We start from the raw sequence: 26,090 nt of genomic DNA on the forward strand, positions 1-26,090 counted from the left end.
AATCTGGATGATTAGGTTCATCAGATCGTTTACCTATAAATAATATAAAATGAACATTATTATGTTACAATGAAATACCTTTGAGAGAACACATGATTACAAAAAGCTGTATAATGCAAACTTAAGTTGAACTAGTAATCACTTTAAATACTGTTGACTGTATACCTCAAACATTTTTAATAATACTATTTGTGTTAAATTTACCACAGCACTCACACTTAGATATAAATATAAAAGATTATGTTGAATAAAAATGAACAAATCGGAGCTAAAAATGACCTGAAACAAAGAGTTTGCTGCATACACGAGCATTTTTTATCATTTATCAGGCCAGTTTTCCCTATGAAGAGCATTCAGCCAAAGTTGTCGTCTGTTAAATTCTTTTGTGGAATGACCATTTGGAATGCAGAAAACCTAAAAACTTTGTAAAACTTCTTCTATTTGCACATCCTACTACACAGCAACTATCAGGCACTTTTTTAGATAACTTACAAACGTATCTAGAGCTGTAATTTTAGGTGAAAAAATAATAAATTGCAAGTTTCCTAAATGTTTATTGCAGAATGTTTATATTTTTTGCCTGCCAGTTTAGTGCGCATGTCCACGGGATTGAATATTTTGTAAACATTTGAAATTGGTCTATTGCATGTTCAGTGGAGTTATTTTTTTTGAAACGATATTGATTATTAAATAAAATATTATTTACAGAAAGATGAGTGTTGATTTTGTTATATACAGGAAGAACAGAGATAGGACGGTAGTTATTTACATTAGTTGCATCCTTCTTTGAATAACGGCATTACTTTGGCAACTTTAGGTTGATCAGGGAAAACTCCTTGGCTAACGCAAGACGAAAACATTTTCAATAGAATATTTTTAATAAAATTGTAAGAATTTATAACGACGTTTCCGTTGATACCGTCGTATCCTATAGGATAAAAAGCGCAAAATATTACTTTTTTTGATTCAATAAGCGACATTGATAAGGAAGGAGGTGTGAACTTCCAATTAAATGCTCATCCGCGGTGCTCTGTGATAAGACCGTTAGGACTTCTGGGAGCACCTAAAATAACTATATATAAAAAAAAGCTGTTTTGAATTTATAAAGGAATATTCTAATGCAATTAAGATTTGTTGTTTTTTGAGGTAAAAATTCAAAAGTATTACTAGCATATGGAATATTTTTTTTTAAGTTAGGCCCCGCTAAAATAAAATCTTTCAAGGGGCGAATTAAGCAATCGCGAATTGAAAATTCCGTAAAAAATTCTGGTTTTTAAATTTTTTAGTTTCTTAAAAAAACGTGAACTCAGTTTTTATGGATCTTAAAAATCAACTATACCTAATTTCTTTAGGATTCTCATAACTTACATGTTTAAAATATAATTTTTATGAAACAGCTGTAAATCTAGCTAGATTAACCACTGTATTATATATTTGTATTTACATAGCTAGGTAAATACAGATACAGAAAAAGAAAAAGCAAATACAGGATTCAAATACTTAATGTTATATGACAAAAATTTAAGGAAATATAAATAAGTTAAATAAAGTACATTATATATATACTGCATCAAACTATGATGTAGTTGATATTTATGTATGTAGCTTTGATGATCAAAGCAACATCAAACCACCAACTTCATTACACTAGAACATCTAAAATGTTAACAAATATACGAAAAAATTGATACTAGCGGTACGGCAACTTAGAGTGGAATACAAGAAGCGAACTTGAGTCAAGTTCGACTTGAACTTTACATTGTAACCAATAGCGGCAGAGTATTTTTTGAGAAGAAAACCCATACTCTGCCGCTATTGGTTACAATGTAAAGTTCAAGTCGAACTTGACTCAATTTTGCTTCTTGCATTCCACCCCTAAACTCTATTATAACTTTCATTGGGTGATTTTAAAATTTAGGTGCGTTTTTTTAGAAACGTGAAACTTGACAAATAAGAGTGGAAAAACTAAGATAGCAGTCTCTGATTTTATATTTCTTTCTATAATAAAATAAAGTAATGTTAAAAAAAAAAATTTGTTTTATGTTAAAACTTTTTCATCATAGAAATATGAAGAAATTTTTTCTTCAAAACATCCCTATTCTATTATTTTCTTTTATTCAGTGCCGTAGCGTAGGCGGCAGAGCACTCCCTTAAACCTGTCATTGCAGCCCCAAAATTTTGAAAACCTTCGATTGTTAGTTATTACTGAAAGAAAAAAAGATCCAAATTTAGTAAAAGGTCATCTAAAATTTGAAAAAGGGTCTCTAATTTTGCTGTCTAAATAGATGTCTAATGTCTAGTCTAGGGGGTCGTGATGACAGCCTAGTAATGGCTCTGATTTTAAGAAATTTCTTCAATTACAACATTCTAACGTCTTCAGGTAATTATTTTTATAAATAATATAGACGTAATAACATCTTCATGTAATTATTTTTCCCTCTCATGTAATTATGTTTTTCCCTCTCATCCGACTCATTTAGCAAAATTTAACTTTAGCTTCCAAAATTGGCTAAGAATAAAAAATAAATACTCTAAAAAAAATTAGTTATTCTACGAATAAAATAACACATAGGCGACGGGTGACCATGTTAGCTCAAAAAGTGGCGGACATGGGTAGGACCGTAGAGAGCCAAGACATGCCCCAGGGCAAACTGTATTTCGGCTGAAAATAGACACCATGTAATGACTAATTGCTTCAAAATCTCCCTCTTTTTTCTCACAGGCTTTTAAACATAGCCGGATCTCGGGACAATATACCTTATGAGCCCCCCTCTCTACGGCCATGGTCATGGGGGCATGTTGTATACTTACTCCAATAAGTATTTTATAATTAAAAATATTAATAATAATATTTAAAAATATACATTTAATAAAATAATGATTGGAATGAAAAAATCGATACCAAAAAACAAGATATATTAAAAAAACAAAATATGATATTGATTATAACGCTTATAATACAGAACACTGACAGAATATTCTAGCGTGATATTATTTGTTATTGTCAGTGGCGGTTAGTTATTATAAGTCTGCAAAAATTTTATGATGGTAGTAAAGGGCTGAAGAATAAAAGGAACTATTTCATAACTATGGCTTTGAGACTTTAATGGCTTTAATTTGCAAAATGATATTCCTATTTACAATCATTTTGAGCAAATTGAAAAGGTTTAAAAACTTTTAAAATAAAAGGTTTAAAATATATTAAATTTAAAGCGTAGTAGATCTAGTGAACTAAATATTTAAAAATATGGCATCATTTTTCAAACCAAAAACTAAAGATAACCGTTGTAAATTACTTTTTTTAAATGGGAAAAAGTATTTAATTTTAAGTTTAAGTATAATATCGAGGGAAATGATGTTTTAAGATTATGCTGCTTGATTTAAAACATTAAAAAGTTTTTTATCTTGTGGGTTCGCCCTGGAACTCCGTCAATTAAAAGACAGTGTAAAAAGTCATTGCAGTAAACAACATAAGGAAGCCCATCTCATCAATTATCGGAGTAAATCGGGAGGGAAGGTTTTAAAGAAATAAAAACACTGATTTAAAAAAAAGGGCTACGAAAATGGGTGAAAAAGATTATGACTCATTTAAGAAAAAATTCAATACAGTTTACTACTAAAATTTTCCGTTTTCCCTGATTTGCTAGAGCTAATTAAAAAAAACTTTGATCTAGGTAAAAGTTACTCAACTAATCGAGCTGCTGGTATTTTTTCAGATTACATTAGTAAAATTGCTAATGATTCTTTTAGAGATGATTTTAGAAAGTCGAGATACTGTTCAATTTTAAGTGATGGCAATGTGATGTCGAACAGGAATTAGTATATGTGTTGTATTTGTTTGTGGACAATCTATGCGTTAAACTTTTATCGGTTGAAAGCCCTGACAATGGTAACGCTTGTGGTTTACAAATCTGTCTAGAACAAGCATTTGCAAGATTTGGTATAAATGACATGACTAAACGTTTTTACTAAACGTTTGCGAGAACTGAAACTTTTATCAGATGCTTTGGAAAAATCCGTTCCTAAACCAGCAAAATCATACGGTACTCGTTGGGTGAATCATAAATGGAATGCAATGAAAATAGCTTTAGATAATTATGATGCATATTAAGGTGGGGCAAGAGATAACAAATTTTCCAATTAGGGTCTGAGACAAATGAAAATCAGTGCTTTATATGAAAATAATTATAACACAAAAAACTGATTTATAATATACATCATCGTTTTCTAGCAACTTAGTCCTAAAATTGTTGCACTTTCTTGCCTTTCTCGCATATAGGTTTTCGTCTCTAATTCCACATCTTCGTAAGAAAATAAAGCAAGTAACCAACATGGCATGCATTACAAATATCAAGCATACAAATATTAAGTATAAGTGTCTTACTTATGGTAGGAAATCAGCTTTAGTTTCTAAACTAGGCAAGTCTATTCTCGATTTCTTCATTTAAATGATAACACCTTGGCGTAAATCGTGTCCGTAAACTTTACAGCAGACCGCCGATATATCTTTGATATTTCTCTCAACATCTTGCGAATGGCATGGAAAATTAGGTAGAATAACTTTTGAATGACTAACAATTGTTTCTGACGTGATGTCATCCAGAAGTAGAGGTGAAGCGAAGATGGCCTTGTTTCAGTCGATCATGTCTAAATATGACCTGCACGTGAAGTTAATTTTGATCAAGCTTTTGTTAAAACAACGAACTCTATTATCGGAATGTTCACTACGAGCATGCAGAATTTTTCACAAGCGAATTTCCTGATATTTCCATCATCATCACCAACAGCTGCCACCGAGATGTTTTCCGGATGGCAAAAGTAGCTGTTGTTTTGCAATACTGGCGCAACAATCTCCTGATCAGGCTTGCCAAGTTTCTGGTAAAGCGACAACATGAAGAAGAAATTTTTGGCACCATCTTGAAATGTTGGATGAGATTTGATTTGAAACCATGACGGTGCATAGAAGATCAGTATGAATGAAACAATACGTCGAAGATTATGTGAAGGACATTGTTTGCAAACAGACAACCACAACAAACGGTTGGCTTTAGTTAGCCATCTGGCATGACTGACTGCACCAGGTTGAGCAGTTTGCAAGTAGTCAATGTAATTGTTACTGGCGTTGTAACCTCTTTGAATTAACAGACATATTTTAAGCAGGTACACCTGATCTGTACTTAGGTCACTCATTACGGCCCATCAACCTCAGCAACGCAACCTGATACAGGAGAGAAATCAATTATAGGTTTATGTTTAGGATCAAATTCCATCACTCCTGCTAATTGTCCTTTTAAAGTTCTTGGACCAGTAGATTTCCCATTAATAACTTCTATCAGTTTTCTCAAAGGCAATTTATTTGTATGCAGCACACAAACTAACCATTGAAGTGGTCTTTTTAGATAATGTTCAATTTTTCGGATTATGCCATTACTTTTTCCTACATTAACATTAGTTCCATCGCAAACGAGTGCTCTTAAAGTTGTTTCTGGTTTAGTACTTCTAACAACCGATAAAATTTTCTTTGAGATGTCGTCAGTTCTGCCTGATGCTGAAACAACATGTTCGACATAGTTTCGGTTTGGGAATGAAAGCATAATGTTCTTCTTTTAACTTACGTCGAGTCGATTCTACACGTGTAAGAGTTACATCAATCTTACCATCAAAACCAAGACAAACAATTTCTTGATTTTCCTCTGCATGACTCACAACTGACTTCTTCCGATATGCAGATCTTTGACGGCGTAGTTTGCTAGGATGTGTAGCATTTTTAGGGAAAAGAAATCCGAGGTCTTTCAAGGCATAATTCACAATTAAACAGGCATCTCGATTGCTACTTTTAGAGCGATCAATAGCTTTACACAGTTCTGGATAATGATTTCTGTTTTTTGCACATATGCTGCCATCACTATCACTTGTCTCCTCGTCTGTTATATCTGAATCGCCTATGAAGCTACCACCAGTGTCTTGACTTTCTGAACTCTTTTTCATATCAACATTATCAAAATCTTGAAAAGTAGAACTGCATTCAACGGCTTTCAATTTCGTTTTTTCTAGAAACATTACCGCTTTCCTTTTTATTTCTTTTGACTTCTGCAGTTTACCTGTCACCACTGGATCGATATTTCCAATCACCATTTTTCTGGTAGCGTTTTGGTCAACCCAGAAATTCCACTCAATAAGAGGAATCTTTCTGTCGACTGGACATTTACAATCTACTCTAACTTGCTACTGCCAAGTTGCAACCCAAATTAGATCCAAATTTTCAACATCTACAAAACAAATGATATCTAAACTAACATTAATTATTACTACCTACTGGTTTCAATACATACAAGTTAATTAGCCATTCAGAATCACAAATAATACAAAAAATAATATTGTACTATGGTAAATATTTTACAATATTTCGTTCAAAGTTGCGACTCCTGGACATGGTACTAAAAATTAAAAACAGCAATTTTCTTGATCTGTTAATGGGGGAGCATCAATTTACTATTGTCTGCATGAGGCAAACAAAATTTGCCCCACCCTAATGCATATATTTCTCATATAAAGTCTCTTAGCCAAACAGATTCTCAGCTGTCGAAAAAAGCCGAATTAAAAGAGTTTTTAAAAGTTTGGAAAAATTCATCTCTTTTAATACATTTATCTGTTTATCTAGATGTTCTTACACTGTTGAGACGCTTGAGTGTTGGCTTCCAGCAAGATTTACATGATCCTGTAAAAGCTATCCGCAGGGAGCAGCAATTCAATTGGACAATGGAAAAACTTAAAGTTCTGTTGAATAGTTTGTTAAGCAAAATTTTAACAGAGCAAACTATTTTAAAAAACTACAAAAAATTAATTGAAAGTATAGTCAAAAAAGATGATCTTATTTACCAAACATTCTTTAAGAAAATTTCAATAAAACTAATGTATCGGTGCAACACATTTATGCTAATATAATGAATAGTTTAACAACGAGAATGGATTTACCTTTCGAAGATATTAAGGTATCTCCTTTATTCTGTAGTTTAATTTTTCTTTTGGATATTTCTTTTAGGCCAATGAACCCTGTGGTTATTTAAATTAAAATATATACGTATATGGTTTGGTAGTAATTGTTAATTTTTATATTTGGAGAATTAAAACACAACTTTTTTTTTAATGTTATATCCTTTTTATTCATAATAAATTACATAAATAAATAATATTATAAATACTTGTTTAATAATCTATAATAAAAATGACAAGAAAAATGTTGTTACTTATAATTTACAAACTATTTTATAATGTATAGGTTTATCTTAACACAATATTTTTATAATTTACATCTTTTAGTTTATAAACATAATTATAAACATAACTAAAAAATAAGGAAAATAAATAATTGAATCTAGAAAAATTACAAAACTTCAGAAACGTTTACAAGCATGAACTTCTTGAATCAACTATTTGTAAAACTGTTACAAATGGTTCGAAAAAAACGCGCAAAAGAGGTTTCAAGAAAAACAAAATTTAAAGACCAGAAACTTTTACGGAATTTTCAATTCGTCCTTGACTTATTTAACTCAAATGCAATACAGCTTGAAGCATATAAAACTTTATCATTAACTTTAATACCTTTAGTCAAAGCGCCTGATTTAGTTTTAGCTTTACCAGTGATTTCTCTTAAAACTTGCCAAGTGCGTTTTGAGTTGTTTTTATTTCAAGATTTTTTTTTAATTTTTTCTTTGTCTTTTGAATTCTCTAGCATAATTTTTGTAAACGGTTTTATTTTCAACTGATTTGGATTTCAAAAACTTAAAATATAATTTTTGGTTAATTTTGGAAGATTTTTTTGTTCATTGGTTATCCGTGGGGATGTTTTTGGTTTATTTCAATTTTAGGAAAATTTGCATAAATATCGTAGAGTGTTTTAAGAAAGTTGCTATAAGCTAAGTTTGCGTCCTGAGAATGATCAATATGTTGCCAATGAAGCATTGATAATTGGTCATTAAATCATGCTAAATTTGCTTTACTATAAATGCGTTCACAAAAGTTGTTTTTTTCATTTAGTATTAATTTAGTATCTGTATTTATGGAGAAAAAGAAATCGGAAAATGATCTTTGATATCGCGTTTAATAATTCCATTTTTGAAAGAATGTTTAAAATATCGTTCGTTATGATATTGTCAATTAATAAAGTCGTTGATTCAGTAATTCTTGTCGGTTTCGTTATTAGCGTAAACGCTTCGTTTTCATTGTAAAACTCTTTAATTTTTAAAATCACCAATTAAATAGTTTAATTTCTTTTCGTGGTTACCTTTTTTTAAAAAAAACTTCATTTAAAAAAGTATTAAAATATTTAATTAAACCAGTGAGCGAAAACAGCAACTCAAAAGTATATTTTTATTTTTTTTGGGTAATATATCGATTGTTAAAACCGCTCTATCGTCATCAGAAACCGTAAAGTCAAGCCTATTAAAAACTGAGGTTTTCTTTTATATAAATAATATATATATATATATATATATATATATATATATATATATATATATATATATATATATATATATATATATATATATATATTTATATATATATATATATATATATATATATATATATATATATATATATATATATGTATTTATATATATATATATATATATATATATATATATATATATATATATATATATATACATATATATATATACATATATAAACAGCTTCGCTAATTAATGACATATCACAAACGGTATTTTTAATGAATCTCTAAAAAAGTGTATTATTAATAGTGACATCTCCGATCATTTCCCTATTTTTTTCTCTATAAATTTTGAACTAAATGAAACACCAATTGACAAACAAATCTTTTTTAAACTCATCTACAACGAAGCAAATTTATCATCGTTTTGGGAGCAACTGTCATTGCTTCATTGGAAAAATATAAACACTTCATCCGACGTTGACTAGTTTACAACCAATTCCTCTTTTTATGAAATATATGATGTTAAATTTCCAAAATGTAAAATAAATCTAAAATGTAATGTAAAATTGCTATAGATTACGAACAGTCTAAGAAAATCTTCAAAAGTCAAACAAAAATTATACATTAAATTTTAATAAGCTAAGACAATTGAAAGTAAAACAATCTAATAAAAATAAATCTAAATAAAATACTATTCTTATTTACTTAAGCAAAACAAAAATCATTCCAAACGCACATGGCAAAAGAAATTACTGGTAAGACTAAATCTAAATCATGCGCCTTAAAAAATGGCGTTAAAATTAATGATGAAATCATGTATGATTCTCACGAAATAGCAATTGAACTAAACAAATTTTTTGTCTCAGTTGGACCTAATTTAGCAAAACAAAATGCCAAATAAAAAAAAATTGATATCTTTTCATTAGCAACAACTAATCTTGATTCTTTTGAGTTTTCACTTGAGGAATTTAAAACTGCTTTTAGTCCTATATCTGTTCTTTCAGTTTTTTCAAAAATTCAAGAAAGAATTATGTATAACAGAATTTACACACATCTTACTGACAATAATTTGCTATATAACCATCAGTATGGATTTAAAAAAAATAATTCTACAGCACTCGCGATTCTTCAGTTAACACGTAGTATTACTGAATCGTTTGAAAAATCTGATATACCTTAGGCATCTTCATTGACTTTTCCAAAGCCTTTGATACTTTAGACCATGAAGTTTTTTTTTAAACTCAAACGTTACGGAATAACTGGAAATGTTCTTAAATGGTTAAAAAGTTATTTAAATAATCGCAAACAATTTGTATACCTCGGCGCTCCTTCACCAATGAATTTGCCAATGATTACCTGTGGTGTTCCACAAGGATCAATTCTCGAACCTCTTCTTTTTTCATATATATTAACGATCATAAAGTATCCAGATTAAAGACAATAATGTTTGCCGATGATACAAACCTATTTTATCACATAACATCCCTACACTTAGGGATGTTATGTGATAAAATAACTACCTACGTTTCAACTTATAAATCTAGAATTAAATAAGATTTCTTATTGGTTTAAATCAAGGAAATTATCGCCTAACATCAAAAACGAATTGGACTTTCTAAAAATAAATTAATTCCTAACAAAATGCTATCCCTTTTCATTGATAATGTCAAAATAAATAGAGTAAGTGTTTATATCGATGATAATTTTACTTGGAAAATTCACATTGAAAATTTATGCAACAAAACTTCAAAAAGTATAGGAATTTTATATAAGGTAAGAAGCTTATGAATAAGAAAATTCTAACTCAATTATGTTTCCCTTTTATTCACAACGATATTAACTATGCAAATATTGCATGGGCTAATACAAAGAAAAGCAAACTTGAACCTCTTCATCGTCATCAGAAGCACATAGCACGTTTAATAAATTTTAGTGAACATTTTACCCATGCAAAACCTCTATTAATAAAAATGAATGCACTATATATATATCTACTTAATGCTTATAATATGCTATTTTTTATGTTTTTATGTAAAATCAATTCTTCCCCAGTTTCTTTTCATAATTTTTATTTGTCAAAATATGAAAATCAATACATTTAACGCAACGATAATTTTATTAGGCAGCCAATATTTTTAAACAAATTATAATAAATTTTGCATTGCTTTTCGCGGATTTCATGGAACAAAATAGTTTTAAAAAAATTTTCTCAAGTTATTATTGAACAATGTAACTACAACTCATTTAAACGAAAATTTAAAGAATTAATTTTTACAATTGATGATTTGGTAATATACTTTATATATATATATATATATATATATATATATATATATATATATATATATATATATATATATATATATATATATATATATATATGTATATACATATACATATATATATATATATATAAATATATATATATATATATATATATATATATATATATATATATATATGTATGTATATATATATATACATATATATAAATATGTATGTATATATATATATATATATATATATATATAAATATATATATATATATATATATATATATATATATATATATATATATATATATATATATATATATATATATATATATATATGAATTATGTTATTGTATTCTACAAACAGAGTGCTCAATGTTCTTGAAGAACAGAGCAATAATAAATTAATAAAAACACTTATCTAATTTTTTCTTTCTTCTACACAGTGTTTCTCCATCAGTAGGTTCATCAGGAAGAATTCTTCTTGATGAACCTACTGATGGAGAAACACTATGTAGAAGAAAGAAAAAATTAGATAAGTGTTTTTACTAATTTATATATCAATCAATCAAAATTAGTATATGCAACACATAGGCGATGGAATGAGTGTTTTCTCCAAAGATACCACAGCTGACATCCATAGATTGGGCTGCAAAAAAGGCATTAAATAACATGATCTTTGTTTGTATTTGTGTAGAGCTGAACTTTCTACGGATGAGGTTTGCTTTAGCATAGATAAAACCCACGTATTTTAAAATATCTTTGTCATCCTGCATATCCTTTGAGATCAAGCGACCCAGATATTTGTAATCAGGGCCGCCTTAAGGCCATCGGGGGCCCTAGGCTAGACTTAATTTGGGGGCCCCCTTTTTCCTTAGTAAAAAAATTAAATCAAATACTAAAATAGGAAACATTTATTAAAGCAATGATAAAATTTACATGTGACGTTTACGTGATTTTTTTCTTGAAAATTCTTTAATAATATCATCAAAATCAATGGTTAAAAGAACATCTGATTCAATTGACATTAACGACAAACAGTTCAATCTTTCTTGCAGCATGGTTGAGCGGAGTTCATTTTTTATAAGTTTTAGTTTTGAAAATGATCGCTCGCCAGTGCAATTTGAGACCATCATTGACAGAAAAATTCTAAGGGAAATTTCAATATTTGGAAAAGTTGATTCCAAGTGGTCTCTTTTTAATGTTGAGTAAAATTCTGTAAATGAATGTTCATCTTTTGAAATGTAATATTTAAATTGCTGGCACTCAAAAAAAAGTTCATTTTCATTTATGTCCTTCTTATAAATTTGTGCTAGGTTTGAACAATGGTCTTTTAGTTCAACATTGGCAATTGTTTGAATGTTTACTAGAAATCCAAAATTGTCATTGAACTTCTCATATGCTGATGTTCTTTTTTCTAAATTTGATGTTAGTGAATCAATAACAGGAAGGTATGTTTCAATTTTGAATTTATAACTTTCCTGAAATTCCAATTCTTCAACCTCACCATCAAAGAAGGCCATACGTCGGCTTCTTTTTTTTGTTCTTTTTGAAGAATCACTGTAGTCAGTGTTTGGAAGCAAGATTTTGGCTTTTTCCTGGTAATTCTCAAATTGACTCCTCAAATCTTTAATGAAATGCAACAATGACTTTAGAATCCGAACTGCAACATCCAGGTTTAAATTTTCTTTCTGTAAAATCTTCGATGTTTCATTAAAATGACAAAGAATATTATTCCAGAAAATTGTCAGAAAAATAATCTCAAAAGTGTTCATTTTCGTGATGAGATTTTGAGCATCATTTTGAGTTTCTTTTGACTGACTTATGTCCTTGATCATAAATTCAAGTGCTTTTTTAATCTCATCATAATTGTCATGCAGACAAGTCACAGCATCTGCACGTGCTGACCATCGAGTTCCAGAAAGCTGTTTGACAATTTTTTTGCCTTTGCCAACAAAAGACAGAAGCACTTGCCAACGATGAGTTGATGCAGAAAAAAAGTTGTAGAGGCATTGAACAAAGTCAAAAAAAATAATTGCTTCTAAACAACATCCAGCTGCACTGTTGCCAACCAGATTTAAAGAATGTCCAGCACAAGGAATAAACAATGCTGATTCACTTTTGTCTTTAATCCTCTTTTGTAGGCCTGAGTACTGTCCTGCCATATGTGATGCATTATCGTATGACTGCCCACGACAGTCAGATATTGAAATTTCATTTTCTTGTAAAAAATTCAAAACCACTGTTTCTAAATGTTCAGCTCCATGCCCGTGAATGGGAACAAATTGCAAAAAACGCTTAACTGGTGCCAAGTCTTTAACATATCGAACTGTAAAAGTTAATTGATCTACATGTGACAAGTCTGGAGTTGAGTCAACGCTGATTGAGTAGTATTTTGCTTTTTTTAATTCAGAAATTATTTCGCTCAAAACTTTATTTCCCATTAGGCATATAAACTCCTCACAGATATTGGCGGAGAGGTATGAAGTATTACCTTTTCCAGAATTTCCATGTTTTTTCATGTGTTCATGTAGGAATGGGTCAAACTGGCTAAGTAACTCAAGAGTTCCTAAATAATTACCATTTTGCTCTGAACCAATGATTTCATTGTTTCCACGAAATGGCAATCCTCTTGATGACAAGAACTTTACAACTGCAACAATTCTTTTCAGCACATTTTGCCAGTACAATTGTTCGTTATGTAACTGTTTTAATAATACAGAGTCAAGCTGGCCACTTTCTCTCTGCCGACTGGAGTAAGTAAGCATATTTTTGTGATGTTCAGAACCATTCTCGTGTCCAGATATACATTTTAAGGCATTTTTCCAGTCATCAAATCCAGTTGTGGAAAAATTAGAGTGTTTGCTGGAGAATAAGGTACAAGCAAAGCAATAGCCATTCACGATTGACAAATTCGCCATTGTGTAGTTCACGTCTAAAGCAAGATTTTGATAAGTACCTTTTTTGTCCGCAACTCAACCTTTCCGAATTTTGAAGCTCCCATCATTGTTCTGGCACATGGACGGGCCATTAGAAATCCAAAATGATTGAGCTTCTTGGGATAACTGATGCCACGATGCTGGGTTAGTTTCTTGAGTAGTTTTTGTTGTTGCGTTTGGATAAGTTTTAATTTGATTTGATTCTGGCTCCTGTGCTGGTTCTGGCTCCTGTACTGGTTCTGGCACCTGTGCTGGTTCTGACTCTTGCTCTGGTTCTGGCTCCTGCTCTGGTTCTGGCTCCTGTTCTGGTTCTAGTTCCTGTTAAATTTCTAGAGTTTCATTTGGCAACAAAGCACTATCAATGCTTACGAAATTTGAAGTTGGATAAAGAAATACATCTTCGGACACAACAGGCTTTGACTTTTGTACCAAAAGAAATGATGTCAAAGGAAGATATTTTGAAATGTCTTCTTTTGCTTTAGCGGCTTTTTTCCTCTTTGTAGCACCACTTTGATAAGTCCGATTAGACATGTTAAATGACTTTTTTTCAAAACAGATGTTTTAAGTTGATCACAGCAATTTCAAATTCAATCTAATGGGATATTTTAGGTGCTTGTATTTAACACTTCTTATCGGAAAATTTATGTTTATTTTCGGACGCATGTATGCATTTTTGCTTATCAAGAAAAAAAAAATTCCCTAGGGGGCCCCCAAACTGAAAAACTGATACTTTTCTAAAAATAATTAAAAAAAATCTTATCAAGAAAAAAATTATTCCCGAGGGGCCCCTAAACTATGATTTCTTCGGAAAATTTAGAAATATAATTTTTTATTTATATAAATTTGAAAAAAAATCCAGACACATTTTGGGGGCCCCTAAAAATTGGGGGCCCTAGGCTGCAGCCTACCTAGCCTATGCGTTAAGACGGCACTGTTTGTAATGACTAGTGTATGTGAGAACCATGCCAGATAATGTGAAAATAGGGCTATTTATAAGGGGTTTATAAATTTCAAAAAACATTATTTGAGACTTAATATTGTTATAAACTATATCATGTTTCACTGCATAACTGGAGCATAAATCAAGCAAGATCTGGAGACCTTTTGCTGAGGGTGCATACAGGACAATATCATCAGCATAAAGAAGATGGTTAACAAGAGAAGGACCCAAGCAACAGCCTACGGTAGTTTTATTGAGTAAAATACTAAGATCGTTAATATATATATTAAATAGAAGAGGAGACAGTACACCTCCTTATCGCACTCCATAACTGATATTAAATGTTTTGAATAATATTCCACCCCAAAGGATCTGAGCTGTTTGACCAACATACCAGACAATGAGAAAGCGTAAAGTTACACCAGAGATAATTTTAGATTTTTTCAAAAATAGTGTATCAAAGCGAACTCTATCAAAGGCTTTAATAATGTCAATAAATGCCACATGCATATTTGAGCCATGTGATAGGTAAAAATTTAAAATATCTTTTAAAATAAGAACTGGCATAAAAGTGCTATGGTTTTTCTTAAATCCGAATAGGTTGGGAGTCCCAGTGAAACTTTCATTAATGCGTGAGACAAAAATATGTTCCAAAATCTTGGAGAAATATGTTACCAAAGCAATTGGACGATAATTAGCAGAATCGGAGATGTCATCATTCTTATCTTTAACCACAGGAGAAATAACAGAGTGTGAAGAACCAATAGGCATGTACCCATGGCAAAGCATGGAGAAAAAACACAAAGACAAAATGTTAAAGTAATTTGGGCTAACATAGAGATAATGCTCCAACTGAAGTCTAAAATGGTCAGCCGCTTTTCCACAGGACATACGATTTATGATAGATTGGAGTTCATCAGGAGTGACAAGATAGGCATCATCTTTAAGAAGGTTGCAGTGTTTAAATATAAAGTTGTCATTTATATTGCATGTTGGCTTGACTGAGTTGAACAGGGTTGAATAGTTATTATACCACATTTGGCATACATTATCAGGACCTGAGGCAGAGCCAATAGAAGGTGGAAGACTACATTTATTGCTGCGAATAGAAGTCACGATAGACCAGAAACTGGTATAGTTCTTATTTGCTAAACTGTTCGCCAGCTTTTCGGCTTTTATAGTATCTTCTTTTTTTTTGCAGAAACGAATGGCATATTTATATAAGGCTCTCGAATTTTTAAAAAGATTGAAGATTGGGCCAAATTTTGGTTTATTATAGCTACTCTATAAGCAGAAAGCATCTTTAGCAGCCTTATGAGCATCTTTCACATAATCTGTTTAACCTGTCATAGGTTGTTTTCTATTTAAACTTGATTTAGAATAATTAAGACACTGAGATGAAGCTTGAAGTTACAATGTACATTATTACAGTTAATTACTTCAAATTGACCCCTATTAATTGAAGGCACTAAGTTAGACACAGTGGAAGTATACTCCTTTATCATAATGGTCGACAAAGCATTAAAATTTATTTTAGGAGATCTTGTCGAAGTAGGGTGAGCAGTATAGGAAGAAGATATATTAATTTTAAACTAGATATCAAACGCTAAAGGTAAATGATCAGATGAAGATAGTTGACTGGTAAATGATCAGATGAAGATAGTTGACTGAATTATTTCAAAGTTATAAACATTACATAGAGAACTTTGGGAGACAAGGCAGGGATCAATCCAAGAAGACGTGCCCCATGCTTCACTAACAAAGGTAAATGAATCTTGTGGAAGACAGATATCAGCTGTAACAAGATGTTCATCTGTACAAAAATCAACTAGGAGACTACTACATGGAGACCGAAATCTTGGATCACAATTAAAGTCACCAGTAAAAACAAATTTACCATTTAAATCTGAAATAAGAGCTGAAAGACTACCAACACTTATCAACATTCTCATATGAATCACAAGACATGTAGACATTGATATTTGTGAACTTATCAGAAAAGTTATTTACAAGTTGGATAGCAACAGACCATGAATTATCAGTAGTAACAACTCGAGTTCTGCAGAAGACAGAATCTCGACACAGGATAGCAACAACACCAAACGGTCTGCCACGAATAAAACCTGCTGAAGAATCAGTTGGAGACACTCCAAAGCCAAAAAAACCAGGTACTATGTTGTTCAAGTAACTAAATTTAGTATTGAGTAACCAAGTCTCTTCGAGACAGATGATATCATATGTTGCAGACAAGAGTACTAATTTGAGTGTCGAACTTTGTACATCACGACAATTAAAACTACAAATCCTTACTGCCATTTTCAAAGAAACGACGCACAAGCGCATTTTCTGGCCATTTGCTACAGTCGTAGAGCCTGACAGCATCTCAAGCAGAGACAAATACTTTAAAGGAAGAGTGATATTTACTTGCGTCAATTTTTAAGCAAGTGGCTTTAGTTTTAAATGTTATGTTGTTAAATTCAGCTAACTCTTCAGCAGAGGCAGTTGGCGATAAACGAGAGACAAATATAGAAGTAGTTTTAGAGCAATCATTCGAAGAAAGTGGTTTTAACATGCATAAATTGTTTAGAATTTTTCCAGAACCAATAAGCACTTTTTGCTTTCGCTTTTTCTTCAGATGAGCAACAGTTTGGAAATCAACAGGGTCTAATACTGGTTGAGAGGTCTCATAAGATAAAAGATGACCAGATAAATGAAAATTGTTACCACAGTTATTAGCATAATCAACAAATACGTGCGCATCCGTAATTGAGTCCTTTGATATCGAATTTAGCTCAATTTTGTTAGTTGAATTAGATGAAGAACTAACTTGAGTTTGAGGGTAGGGATCAAGGATGGTTGATTTTACATTAGCAGTTGGAAGGAATGGCCAGTCATTGACATGAAGTTGGGTCTGCTCGTCATAAATAGGAAGTTAGGTCTGTTTGTGTTTTTTGTGAATGGATTTAACAGGTTTCTCAAGATCAGTGAATAAATTATGTAACCGTTTACTGAACGACTCCATGAATTGATTTGAAAAAGATTTTAGCTCAATAGTCATATTATTAACTAGTTCAGTGAGATACGAAGCAAGGGTAGCACATTCAACAGAGTGAGAACTTGTGGAATTTAAGTTGCTACTTACATTTATTGGATTACCTGTGGCACAAAGATTAAGAATGTCAGCCTGCATGCGGTCTATCTGCTGCGATGTAGTAGTGACATCCATGTAATCAGTATCCACAAAAGGATGACGTAACAAATCTTTTGCATGGAATTCAGGACATTTTATATCGGTAGCATTGTTAGGAGAAGTTACGTCAACCATCAGTCTACAGATATCTTGGACATCTTTTATTTTTTTATCGAGACCTTTATGTTTCAACAAACGCTTGGATTCAGTTATCTTTTTAATAGGATCTATTGACAAAAGGGTTGAAAGTGCTATTTCAATTTCTTCGTCAGTAAAGAAGCGAGAAACAATCTTAACCAAAACTTCAAAGAGTATCAAATTTGTTGAAGACATAGCATAAGAGCTCATTAACAATCATAAAGTCCTTGCATAGCGTGGCGTCAGTAAGACTATTACAAGCTTTCAAATGTGAATTATTTTTTCGTCTATCAATTCCAGCAAGTTTCTTTACCATTTTAATTAAAAAATATAGAGCGAAATAATCAGAGTAAACAATAAAAGAGTTAAAATTTGGTTGCCAATAATGTTATTACTTAAAGCATGGCCGGCAGCCATATTGCGTTCACGGAAAAAAAAGAATATATATATATATATATATATATATATATATATATATATATATATATATATATATATATATTTATTTATTTATATATCCCATTTTACCTTCTATTTATCAAAAAACCTTTATATATATACCAAAAAAATTTATATATATACCAAGATTATTATGCAACTTTTTTTATTTTTTATTATTTTGTAAAAAAGTCAATACTGATTTTTTTTACCTTTTTGAAAAACGGCTGCAGTATGGGTGATACAACAAATATGTCGAAATAAGATAACTTGACGCAAAATTTACACGCTAGTAAATTTGAGTTAAAAATCTCCCACATCATAGTCTAAAAAACGTATTTCCCGCAAAAATTTGCTTGAATTTAGTAAAAACAAGTATACTTTAAACATTAAATATGCATAAATAAAACGTATTTTGTTGTGGATTTTTCAGAAGGTTTTTAGAAAAGATATAATAAAAACATTTCATTCAAAAACACATAGCATTAGGTGTTTTTAAGCGCAATTTTTACTTTAATATCGTGCTGTATTAATTTTGGAATCAAAAGTGGTATTCGTTGAGGAGATTGCTTCAACGAAAAAGTTAAAAAACTAGCTATTACATCAATTGCCATAAAAATTGCGTTTTTTGAGTTTACAACTTGTGTTTTTAGGTGTTAAAAAGAAGCTAAAAGTTTCGAAAATGTGTCAAAAAACATGTATTTTTTTAACTTTTAATGTTATTAGGTTGCTGCAAAAATAATCTCGTTTTTCATATTTTATATTTTTGGATAAATTTTTGAATAAATTTATTATTGGCAGATGTCATGCTTTATGTTATTTAAAAGCGCGTTTTACGCTTGATCTAGTTATCGTATTGGTTTTGTTTTATAATAATTTAGTCATTTTTTACAGGACGTCAAATCTATCATGGACAAGAGACAAATTCGCACGATTTTTCTGTTCCAGTTCAAGATGGGCCGAAAAGCTGCCGAGACAGCTCGCGATATCAACACTGCATTTGGCCCAGAAACCACTAACGAACGTATGGCACAGTGGTGGTTCAAAAAATTCCGCAGTGGTGAGGAGAGCCTTGAAGATGAAGAGGGTCGCGGACGCCCGTCTGAGATTGATGACGACCAATTGAGAGCCTTAATCGAAGCCGACCCGCGCAAAACCATACGAGAGGTTGCGGAAGAACTCAACGTTCATAACTCAACAGTTGATCGCCACTTGAAGCAAATAGGAAAGTCAAAAAAGCTTAGCAAATGGGTGCCGCACGAACTGAACGAAAATCAAAAAAATCGTCGTTTTGAGTCTGCTCTTCTTCTGCGCAACAAAAACGATCCGTTTCTCGACCGGATCGTGACGTGTGATGAGAAATGGATCCTCTACGACAACCGACGACGTTCCGCGCAGTGGTTGGACCGCGATGAGGCCCCACAGCACTTCCCGAAGCCGAATCTCCACCAAAAGAAGGTTATGGTGACTGTTTGGTGGTCTGCAGCCGGTCTCATCCATCACAGCTTCCTGAATCCTGGCGAGACGATTACGGCAGAAAAGTACTGCCAGCAAATCGACGAAATGCATCAAAAGCTCCGATGTATGTGCCCGAGATTGGTCAATATGAAAGGACCAATTCTCCTCCACGACAACGCCCGGCCGCACGTTGCCCAACTAACCCTACAGAAGTTGAACGCATTGGGCTTCGAAACTCTGCCTCATCCACCATACTCACCGGACCTCTCGCCCACCGACTACCACTTTTTCAAGCATCTCGACAACTTCCTCCACGAGAAATGCTTCAAAAGCCGAGACGATGTCAAAACGACCTTTGATGACTTCATCGCTTCCAGGACTTCGGAATTTTACGCTACCGGCATAAATAAACTTGTTTCTCGTTGGCAAAAATGTGTTGATTGTAATGGTTCTTATTTCGATTAATAAAGTTTATTCTATGCTGAGTTATGTTTGTTCAAAGTTAACGGTTGAAAAACGAGATTATTTTTGCAGCAACCTAATAAAAAGTGCAATTTGAAAATAATAAAAAAGTTGTAAAAACAAAATCTAGTTTTAAGTATATATAAGTCATTCCTTCAGTATTTAAGGAAATGGTTGAAAGCCTATCTACTACGAACATGCCTTTTGATTCTCACTATTTATGTTTCATGGGAAAAAAGCTTTGCACCCATTATGGATTTTCGTAACTTTTTATATAAACAATAACAACGCTTTTTTTTATTATTACTATTTCAAAATATAATTTTTAGAATAATAAAAATATAAAAAATGTGCTTATGTTTAGCAATAGATCATTTAAGCATATTTTTATTTATTTATACTTGTTTAATGAGGCGGGCGAGGGATGAAGGGCGTGAGTGTGTTTAAAGATTTAATTAATTTAGTCTTTCTTAAAATTGAAATGAACCCCCCTTGAATTGGCAAAAATCTTATTATGATGTTAATTGAAACATAATTATATTATAATTATGTTACAATTAACATTATAATAAAAATTATAACTGCATATGTTTTTCCTAAAAATCTTTCACGTATTTTTCTTATAGTGATAGTTAAACCCAAATATCTTTTAAACTTATCCCTCAAATCTCTTTAAGTTCAACTATCCAAAGAAGAAAAGAACAGATTTTATTACTTAAAACTATAAATTATATATCTTATATTATTGGGTTTGTCGTTAAATATATAAAAAATTTTTTTCAGAGTAGTTTGATAAATCAATGTTAACAAAGTTTCAACTTTTCTTAGTTTAAACTAGATTATTTAATAACTAAAAGTTTAGTATTTTTAAAATCAATTTTGGAGAATGGCTCAAGCATCAAATCAACAAGTTCAAAGTATTATGTTTGATAATGATTTTTTTTTTTAATATTTTGGTTATTTGTTTATTTTAAAAAATGTGTATACAAACTAATCTTTAGGTTGTGTGTAAAGAAAAAGAACTGCTCTAAATTAAACATGCATTCTGGGTCATGTGATAAACATCGACCTCATTCATGTTTTTGGAAAACCTCCTCTGCTCAAAGCTTTCATCAGAAAAATGTGTTGATGTTGAAAAAAATCTCTAAATAAACACGGCGTTTATAAAAGTAAGGCTTTAAATTTTTATTTGTGATATATTATGGCATATATAGGTTATTTTATCTATGTAGATTATTTTATAACGAATATGTATATATATATATATATATATATATATATATATATATATATATATATATATATATATATATATATATATATATATATATATATTGTTTTTGAATATGTTCACAGTGGAAGAAAGGGATCAATAAATGGGGCATGGGATTATTTGAGAAGTATTGCTTCAATAACCGATATGGAAAACTTAATACTTTCTTATAAAAGAGGGAAATCTCTTGAAAATTTTGTTGGTATGATATCAGATGCTCAATTAAAAAGTGACACTTGTTTACGAAAAGCAGTTCTAACAAAATATTTAAATTATATGTCAAGGAGAAAGTATACCATGTTGTGTAAAATACAGAATAATTCTTTCACTGAACACAGTAATGAAAGTAGTATAATATCTTATAGAGAACATATCATTTTATTGGAAACATCAAATATTTCTGATAAAGCTATTGAAACCTTTGTTAATCACTATGGAACTATAGTTGTCGTATTCGTAGTGTTAACAGCTGGTGAAAAAGATGATGTGTGTGCACACCTATGGAGTCATCGTAGTGAGGAAATGGTGTTAGTTAAAGATAATCTGTTTATATAAACAATGAAAAAGTAATATGTTTTTTGTTCCTGCTACATCCTGATACATCCTGGTTGTGTTGGGCAGCAAATGTTCTTCCAACAAGTGCTACCTACCCATCCCCGTTCTGCAATGTTCCCAAAAGTGAAATTACTTTCTTAGACAGATGTAATTCAAATTCTGATAAGAAATGGAAGATTTCTGATAACACTTCTCGAAAAAGTGATCTTGTCAAGTTACAAGAGTTTCAAAAATGTTTTTCAAATGATTTGTCAGAAAATGCCAAACATCTAAAGTCTTTGGATTTTATAACTGAGAATGGATTGCGTCAATTAGGTGAATCAAGAATTGGAATATTTTCAGACAGAACAAAACCAGACCCCCTGCATTTAGAAATAAACAATTGGACAGATTGCCTAAATGTATTATACTTTGAAGCAACAAGGTGAAACAGATTTGTTGAGTTTTGTAAAATCTTAAAAGCACCAGATTAGCATTCTTCTGAATCTATTTTTGGCATTGGCTTAGGTTTTATTGGTAAAATGTATGAACATTACCTTGCTGAAGATAATTAGTAAGTAATATTTATAGTAAAAGAAGTTAAAATTATTATAAATAATTTTTCATAATGGATTATTTTATTAGAATTTTTATATCAAATTATTAAATCGTAATATAATTTATATATCATATATATAATAATTATATATCATATATATAATAATTATATATCGTATATATACAATAATCGTAATAAAATTTATTCATTTCAAAGATTGAAGACTCCATCTGTCAGGATTATTGGTGCACAAGCGATATTGAGTGCCCAATGTGGTTATCGCTTAGTTGACATTTTGAAACACAGTAAAGAATCAGAACAGGAAAAAGTTATAAGAATAGTTCTAGCGCAGATATTTACAGCACTTTGAGATGTTGGAAATGTCATTAACATAGTAGATGTTGTTGAAGAAAATTATGTTGAAAATGTTACTGCTGCTTGTCAAAGATATTTTTTAGTATTTGCACTTTTTTTTTACTCTAAACTGCAGCACTCCAGTTTGGACTATTTGTTATGTTGTTTCATTTCATGCGGAAGAAATTTTCAAGGGTTATGGAGTTGCTTATGGGATTCTTTCTATGCAAGGAAAAGAGTCTAAACATTCATCCATTAAGCAATAATTAAAATCTTGCGGCAACAGATTTACAAAACAAGATGAAATAGGTAAATGGTATCAACTTATGTGGTCTAGCTATGCACGAAACTTTTACTTGCCTTATCATTTTCCGATACCATCCATGTATCAATCTCATTTTCGATCCCGTAAACCTGTTACAGACAAAGAATGCTGTAGATGTTCACGTTCACTAAAATCTGAGCTTTTATGTCAAGTTTGCATTGAGCCTGTTGCAATTCTAGATTGTATCCAGAAGAAATATCTGACAGAAGATATTTTATTCATAATAAAGCCTGTAAAATGCAAAATATGTAGCAAAAGATTTACAGATGCTTGTTCTTTAAATAAACATGCAGCAAACATGTTTATTTAAAGACTTGTTTTCAAGTTAATAATATGTTTTTGAAATAGAAAATTTACTATTTTTTTGTATTTGTGAATTCCTCAGCCAAGAACCAAGAGGCCATTTGTCCATTATTTGTGTTTCCAAGAAAATTGAGTTTTAAATTTTAGTTTAAGACTCTCTGCCAGAAAATCCGGTTAATTATTTATATTCACCCTGAATTTTTATTACTCTTGTAAGTATTAACAACAAAGCCTTCAGCAGTATATCTTTGTATATAAAAAGAAACTTTGAGATGATTTATATTGAGAATGTATTTCATACTACGTATGAAATACATTCTCAATATAATCATCTCAAAGATTCGGTTTATAATCATCTCAAAAAAATCAATATAATCATCTCAAAAAATTCGGTTCCGAATATAACAATATTCGGAACCGAATTTTGTTCCACATTTTCGTTGTCTCTTCAAAGTTAGCGTGCTTGAGGAAAGCTTTCTGGAATAACTTATTAGTATTCCTTATCAACATAGAATATTTTTAGAAAGAAGAACAGTTGAAGCTTATTTTCGATTTGGTTTTAATTATACTCAATTGATATATTAACAAGTTTGTTGATATCGAAGTTTTGGTCGTACTTCTGTGGTGAAATTAATGTCCAGGATATAGTATTTTTTTTTTCTATTTAATTTTTATTTTTAAATTATTCATTTATCTATGCACCTGCCAAATTTCGTTGAAAAATATTATGTAGTAGTCACCCTATTTCTTGCTGCACTTTTGTTGCCTAATTTACATTTCCCCTGATGTTAGCGCGGGAAACAGAGGGGTCCATTGATTTTTTATATAAATATATTTTATTATATATAACATTCATATTACTAATATTATTAGCAATATTTGGCTTATGTCATAAATTGATATTATATACCTAGATACTTTATAGTGAAAATATGATTAAAAAATTTGTAAATTTAAAAGAAATTGTTTTATTAAAACGATTTTCAGTAAATAATAAAATAAGACTTAAATTTTATATTTCATTTAGAAATAAAAATTTTGTCAAAATGGAGAAAGAAAATAAAGGTATAGTATATAATATAGGCATAGTATTTCATATCATATTCAAAATATAAATTAGATATGAATCAAATTGGTTATGAATCAAATCTAATTTGAAGTTTGAACGTTGTCTTTATTTAACAAGGAATGCCTTTAGATTATAATTTATAAGTAATAAATAAGTTATTTTTATATAAATTTATTTAACTGTTTTTAATATATTATTTGGCCACTATCTAAACCTTTATGTATAACTTAAATATTTCTTTCGCTGTTTTAGTTGCTCAAAGTTGTGAAATAGCGTCAGCCAACAACATCAGTTAGTTACTTTCTTTTTTCAATAGCTCAGTATTTATTTTTATTATATACAGGCCCGGATTAAGGCGTAAGCAGTGTAGGCTTCAGCCTACACAACCACGGATTTAGGGGCACGGGCACTACATACTATCCTTTTTTTTTTTTTTTTTAAACTAGAAAAATTGTACAATCTGTACAATAATTATTGACAATAAGCACAATACTATCCTGATGTTATTTTTATTTACATAATATCGGAAATTTGAAATAGTAATAATCAATGCGTTTTGTCATGTGGTCTTCTAAACCTCGTTTTATTTTTAGATTGTTATTTTTCCGTAGAACCGGTCGCACACCGATAACGTATGTGGAGCCGCAGACGGCAGACAATGCCAGTGCGTTTACTTATTTATATTTGTCGTAGCTCGCCGCCGATGGTCATAAATTGGGTAAAATAGTATTTATACTATTTTACCCAATTTATGACCATTTTTTAAAATTTTTTTAAAATATTTTTTTTATTTAAAATATTTTAAATGATTTTATAAAATATTAAATAGCATTAATATTTCATATACACGCGCATCGAAAATTCCTCCGTTTGATCGTACGTATGTTTTGCTAACACTATTGTAACTTGTAAATTTAAATTATAAAGGTTTTACTTTAGTGCGAGTAGTGCGTTTTATATATTATTTAGTGTTCGATATTTATGTAAAAATGGATCAGAAACGACATATTAGTGGAGCCCAAGCGAGAAAGCGTGTAATTTTTAAAAAAAGAAAAAGAAGTGATTTTACTTAGTAAAATACCTAGGTTAAATAATTTTTTCAAACAAATAAATAACATTACCCCTAGTTGTGTTGAAGATAATAAACTAGAATCTTCAAATGATATAACTATTACTAATAATTGTTCTACTACTTCTACTTCTATTCAATGTACTGCGTCTTCTTCAGATCAATCAGTTGTTGATGTAAATGAGGAATCAGAAAAATCTGAGCTAAATGTCATCCCTAATTCTCTTACGCAGAATAATACAAATAATTTTAAAGATCCAGCAGATTGGACAAATAGTAATATTTGTCGTAATTATATTGCAAAATTTGGA

The 26,090-nt window shown here is 30.6% G+C and overlaps 2 protein-coding genes across 2 annotated transcripts; one reads left to right on the forward strand and one right to left on the reverse strand.

Moving 5' to 3' along the window:
* Positions 1-11,663: 11,663 nt before the first annotated feature.
* On the reverse strand, positions 11,664-13,649 carry LOC136075873 (zinc finger MYM-type protein 1-like). The gene has a single exon (XM_065789313.1). It carries the CDS (start codon positions 13,647-13,649, stop codon positions 11,664-11,666), a length of 1,986 nt encoding a protein of 661 aa, XP_065645385.1.
* A 5,406-nt stretch (positions 13,650-19,055) lies between these two features.
* LOC136075874 (histone-lysine N-methyltransferase SETMAR-like) lies at positions 19,056-20,364 on the forward strand. The gene is made up of 2 exons (XM_065789314.1): positions 19,056-19,099; positions 19,255-20,364. The coding sequence occupies exons 1-2, from the start codon at positions 19,056-19,058 to the stop codon at positions 20,294-20,296; spliced, it is 1,086 nt and encodes a 361-aa protein (XP_065645386.1). The 3' UTR covers positions 20,297-20,364.
* The last annotated feature ends 5,726 nt before the right edge of the window (positions 20,365-26,090 follow it).

This window comes from Hydra vulgaris, chromosome 02 (genome assembly GCF_038396675.1).
Source record: "Hydra vulgaris chromosome 02, alternate assembly HydraT2T_AEP".
NCBI classification, from domain to species: Eukaryota; Metazoa; Cnidaria; class Hydrozoa; order Anthoathecata; family Hydridae; genus Hydra; species Hydra vulgaris.